Below are 971 nucleotides of genomic sequence, written 5' to 3' on the forward strand. Positions count from 1 at the left end.
GAGTGCACACTTCAACGCTTCGATCTCCTGACACAAAGCCCTTGTCAAAAATACGCCCTTCGCGAGGCGGTCTATCAGAGCAAGTTTCGATAACAGTGAATCGAGGCTTAAAAATGCTGGATCCTGGAGTGACAGCGTCTTGGTTTCACTCATTTCGATCCGAGCTCAAAACCTAGGGTCACGGTGACTCTAGGGCACTGGTAGAGTGTAACCCACAGTGCTGGAGATGATTACCATAAGTTGAACATGATTATATCACATGAATGGCAAGCAGTGAAGATAGACAATATAAAGCTATGACTTATTATCAAAATGCCAACCTACTGCGATGATACTATATGCAGATTGAATCAATGGCATACAATATATGGCGAACCTCGCGCTGCACGGCATCCAGGCATTTTCCAGTAGATTCTTGCTCAATCGTCGACACAGGAATCTCTGAGCTTTCGGGCAAACTCAGTCGCTTTTCTGCAGCTCGCTCGTTCTTCAGGAATGATACTTCTCTCCGTAGAATGTTGATTTCTTTGATCAACGTCACGTTGTCCTGCATAACTCTAGTATTCGTAGCTCTGTGAACCTTGAAGGAGGACATACACATAATTGCCCAAGCACATAGCTTCCCCAATAGTGAGCAGAATAATAATTCTACTTCTCACCCGAGTTGCCTTCTCGTGCTTCTCTTTCAGAGTATTAATACAATTCTCGAGGTATTCTCTTTGTCTATCGAACTCCTTCTGGTCACCGTCAACTGATGACAATCATTTCAACCGACACCCTAGGATAAGCCAGACGACTCGTCGATACCCGCTATGGACAATACCAATCAGAAATATATTTGCCACATAGGGCCGCTATGCCAGAGGACTATACCATATAGAAATCTATTCGCCTAACGGGGCCGCTATACCAGAGGACTATATCATACACAAATCTATCCGCCGGGTGGGGCCGCTATGCCAGCGAGCTAA

General features: G+C 45.3%; 1 protein-coding gene across 1 annotated transcript; it reads right to left on the reverse strand.

Annotated features, from left to right (window-relative positions):
- Positions 1 to 334: 334 nt before the first annotated feature.
- Pmar_PMAR004141 (hypothetical protein) lies at positions 335 to 751 on the reverse strand (the record flags this gene model as incomplete). The annotated part of the gene is made up of 2 exons (XM_002785355.1): positions 335 to 580; positions 660 to 751. Coding segments are annotated over 2 exons (338 nt in total), but the record flags the coding sequence as incomplete, so codon positions are not given.
- Positions 752 to 971: the final 220 nt, after the last annotated feature.

The sequence above is a fragment of the Perkinsus marinus genome, assembly GCF_000006405.1.
Source record: "Perkinsus marinus ATCC 50983 genomic scaffold scf_1104296933016, whole genome shotgun sequence".
Taxonomy (NCBI): Eukaryota; Perkinsozoa; order Perkinsida; family Perkinsidae; genus Perkinsus; species Perkinsus marinus.